Genomic DNA, 4,081 nt, shown 5'->3' on the forward strand with positions numbered 1-4,081 from the left:
TTAAAAAGTATCTTCCTTTATTCCGTATATGCTTTAAAATATTTATTGAGAAGAGAAAAAGGAAGGGAGGTAAAAATATGACACGGATGTTTATTTTATAGTTTTCTTCCAAGTTCTGGTGGACTTCAGACTTTAAATGACTGTTCAGGAAAAAAAAAAAAACCTCATTTTAAAGGTATCTTTCTGTATTCTGAATCTTCTTATATAATATTTTTGAAATATGTTTAGTCAATCATAGATAACAATTTAAAAAACATATTCTCTAATAATATCAATAGTTGATTAGAAAGAATTACAAATAATATATAGATTATTTCATTATACATAAGGCTATCAAATTATAGAGCTTTTGAAAATTTTAGAGGCCTTTTCATTTTTCTGTAATACAGGGTGCTCTATTTCTACAAATATATTGAAAAAACATAGATATTAATAACTTGAATTATATTTGTAATAAATATAAATTTCAATTTATTCTTTTTTTAATTTCCTTAAACAAATAAGCAAACAAAATTACATACGTGGCTGTAACTTTGATTCTCCACCAGGCCCTGATGGAGAAATTTCTTGTTGTAATTTTTTTTGTTCCATCTGCTGTATAACCTAGTGAATAGAAAAAGAATGTTTTGAAAGAAAGTATTATTTGATTTTCTGACATATGTGACCTTTGACAAATCACAACAAACTATATGAAAATTGCTCTCCAAATGAGATATTCAAATTCTAAAATTTAGATTAATATGCAACAATGCAGTTTTAAAAATGCCAAAATTTAAAATACTATAGCTAATAGTACATTGAAATATACATTACAAAACATAGGCTTTTAGCATAGCACCTAAAATCCTTTTTAATGCCACAACCCTTTTACAAAATACTACCTGATGATATTCCAGCTTCTGAGCTTCAAGTTGGTCATGCTGACGCTGCAGTTCTTCTTTTTGTTTCTGAAGCTCATCTGCCTTTTTCTTAAGTTCGTTTTCTTGTAAAGAGATAAGATTCTCATATTCTTTCAGTTCTTCCTCTGTGAAGAACTGTTGCTGATCCAATGTCTAAAAGAAAAAAAATGAAGAAAGAATAATCTTAGAAATACAACAATAAGGTCTGATTCAGCTTTAAAATTCTATGATTAGCAAAATACAATAGAATATGATATTACACCTTTTGGGTAAGAAAGAAGGTGAAATAAGAAAATATATATTTATGTACCTATTTAAGCAAAAAGGAAAACAAGAACAAAAACCTAGAGATTAATGAGATTGTTTACAGAACAAGGGAGAGAACTGGGTAGAAAAGACAAAGGGAATGAGGAAAAGGAAATCACATTCCTCTGAATACACCTTTTTTATACAGATTTGATTTTTGGATAGTGTTTCAAATACTCAAAAAAAAAAAGGAAATAAAATCCACGAGGACAGAAAAAGTACCCAAACTGAATACAAACAGAAGCAAATAAACAATAGTTTTATTTTAAGTGAATAAAACAACTGACAGAGGGGGAGGGAAAAAAAAAGGACTAACCCAGAAAACTTTTGAGCACAGAATTTGAACTATATGCCCTGAGGTTTAAAACAAACAAACAAAAAATCTGAACAAATATTAAACTCCTGTTTTACAAAGGCATGTACTAGCAATTCTGAAACTCTTTGTACATCCTAGGACTGAGCAAATAAGTGGAATGTTATTGTGGAAAATGGGACCCAGGTTTTCTATGAAATATAGGAAGAGGAAAAGATAAAATATTGCATTAGAATTGAAAGTGTTGGATTGAAATTTAAGGAGATAGTGTGAACTCATGAGTTTTAATATATATTGATAATTAACTATATAAAAATGTGTGTGTGTATATATGTGTATGTGTAAGTATGTGTTACATATGAACATATACATAATATAAATAAAAAATATAAAAAAAATTTTTTTTAATTCCTCAGCTCTGTTATCTGACAAGGCCTAGAAGAAGTAATGACACTCCAGTAAAAAGGAACACATCCAATAGCCAGATCCTGGTCAGTAATATCAATCTCATTAAAACAAACAAACAAATAAAAAACAAACAACAACAAAAAAAACAGTGCTCCTCAGAAAAATTGCTGATTTCAGAGGTGGGCAAGAGAAAGAACAAGATGAGCCTTAAATATCTGTTATGCTAAAAGGTAAGAAAGTCATCAAAGAATGATATAGACATGCCAGAAGTCCACGTAAGCCAGTTTGTGAAACTCCCACTAGCCAAATCTGGGACACTTTGAGCATCAACATAAAATATAATAAGGATTTAAGCTTATTGAATAAAGTAAGAAGCCATGAGTCTACACTGATATAAACAGAGAAGAGGGAAGGGATAACTTTTTCTTACAATAGAAAGGCAACTAATAAATGTAGAAGGAATGAAGATTAGAAAATCACTTAGAAACATGGTGGAGTGAGAGATGTCTCCAGGTCTCTCGCCTTGAAACAACAATAAGCTGAACATCTAAAACTCAACATAAAACACCCAAACTATACACCAACACGTCTGAGCGTGAGATCTGCGCATAAGAGCTACCACAGGTCAGAACCCCAGGTGTTGGGTGGTGGACTGGGAGAAACAAAGAAGCTTCCTCTCGCAGCTGCCGGAGCTCCCTGTAGGAGGATGGGGAGGGGAGAAGGTGCGGCAACTTCACTGAACAGCCCTGCCTGGAAGTGCTGTGAGTTCCATGCAGCCAGTGGCAGGTCCTGGTCATCAAGGCAGAAAGCAGAGAAGCGGGGACGGCAGAGAAACAACAGTTGATTTCTACCTGCCACAGTTGCAAAACCAAGGCTGAGCCACAGCCCGCACCCCACAACCCAGAGCGCCCCTCCCCTCATATCCTCTGAGACCAAACACTGCGGAGCCCGAGAGGAATCTGAGCAAACGCTACTGAAACTGTCGCTAACACTGACAGGGACTGAGACTGAGGGGAGCGAGTGTGATTAAATATCTATAAGAAAAAAAATAAGGCATTATTAAGGCTTTACATAAAGCAGGGATCCAAGAGGCTTAAACGCCATGTACTGGAAACTAAAAGAAAAACACCTTCTTTGTAACGGGCTAGAGAGATCTTTATGTAATAAATCTTCTTTCTGGGAAAAATAGCAGAATATACTTCCATTAATGCCTAGGCAAAAAAATAGTCCATTAAACACCATGAACAAAAGAGGAGATGAGGCATCTCAGAAAGAAAGAGAAAAATCTCCAAAAAATAAGCTTACAAAAATAGAATTATGTGACTTAAATGACAGAGAATTCAGGATGGTACTTTTGAAAAAACTCAATGATATCCAAAACAAATCATATCAACAATTTCAGGAATTAAAAAACAACTACATGAGCAGAATGAGTTCTTTAACTTCTGGAAATAAAGAATGTACTGCAAAAGTTGAAAAATAAAATAGCAAGCTTGAGAAATAGAGTTGACCAAATGGAGGAAAGGATCAGTGATATCAAAGACAGAAATCTAGAACTAAATCAGAAGGAAGACAAGAGAAAGCGAAGAATAAAAAATAATGAAAGAGAAATACGAGCACTAGCTGATATACCATCAGGAGGGAAAATATAAGAATATTTGGCATTCTTGAAGGGAAGGAAAAGGAGCAGGGATTAGAAAGCATTTTCAGACAAATAGTTGATGAGAATTTCCCAAATCTGAGGAATGAGCTGGAGCTTGGAATTCAAGAAGTCAACAGAACATGCAATTATCTCAACCCAAAAAAGCCTTCACCAAGACACATCCTATTAAAATTATCAAAAATCAATGAAAAAGACAGAATTCTCAGGGCAGCCAGAGAAAAGAAGGTAACCTGTAAAGGAAAACCCTTTAGATTATCATCGGACTTCTCAGCACAAACCATACAAGCCAGAAAGGAATGGAATCAAATATTCAAACTACTAAACCAGCCAAGAATAATGTATCCAGCTAAGCTCTCCTTTAGATATGAAGGAGAAATAAAGACCTTTCCAAACATAAAAAAATTGAGGAGGATTCTCTTCTATGAGGCCTGCATTACAGGAAATATTAAAAGGGGTCAGCTCACCTAGAACAAAATGACAAAAAAAAAAAAA

At 33.7% G+C, this 4,081-nt stretch overlaps 1 protein-coding gene across 2 annotated transcripts in view; it reads right to left on the reverse strand.

Annotated features, from left to right (window-relative positions):
* Positions 1-11: 11 nt before the first annotated feature.
* The window catches only part of NUCB2 (nucleobindin 2), a 41,248-nt gene continuing 37,178 nt past the window's right edge, over positions 12-4,081 (reverse strand). The window contains exons 12-14 of one of the 2 annotated variants that reach the window (XM_023522152.1): positions 882-1,052; positions 522-603; positions 12-140 (exon numbers count right to left, since the gene is read on the reverse strand). In XM_023522152.1, coding sequence (XP_023377920.1) covers positions 133-140; positions 522-603; positions 882-1,052 — 261 coding nt within the window. In that variant the 3' untranslated portion in view covers positions 12-132. Of the gene's footprint in view, positions 141-513; positions 604-881; positions 1,053-4,081 lie in introns of those variants that run through there. The other variant, XM_011378207.2, reaches the window with a different exon arrangement.

Source organism: Pteropus vampyrus, unplaced genomic scaffold (assembly GCF_000151845.1).
Source record: "Pteropus vampyrus isolate Shadow unplaced genomic scaffold, Pvam_2.0 Scaffold334, whole genome shotgun sequence".
Lineage (NCBI taxonomy): Eukaryota > Metazoa > Chordata > Mammalia > Chiroptera > Pteropodidae > Pteropus > Pteropus vampyrus.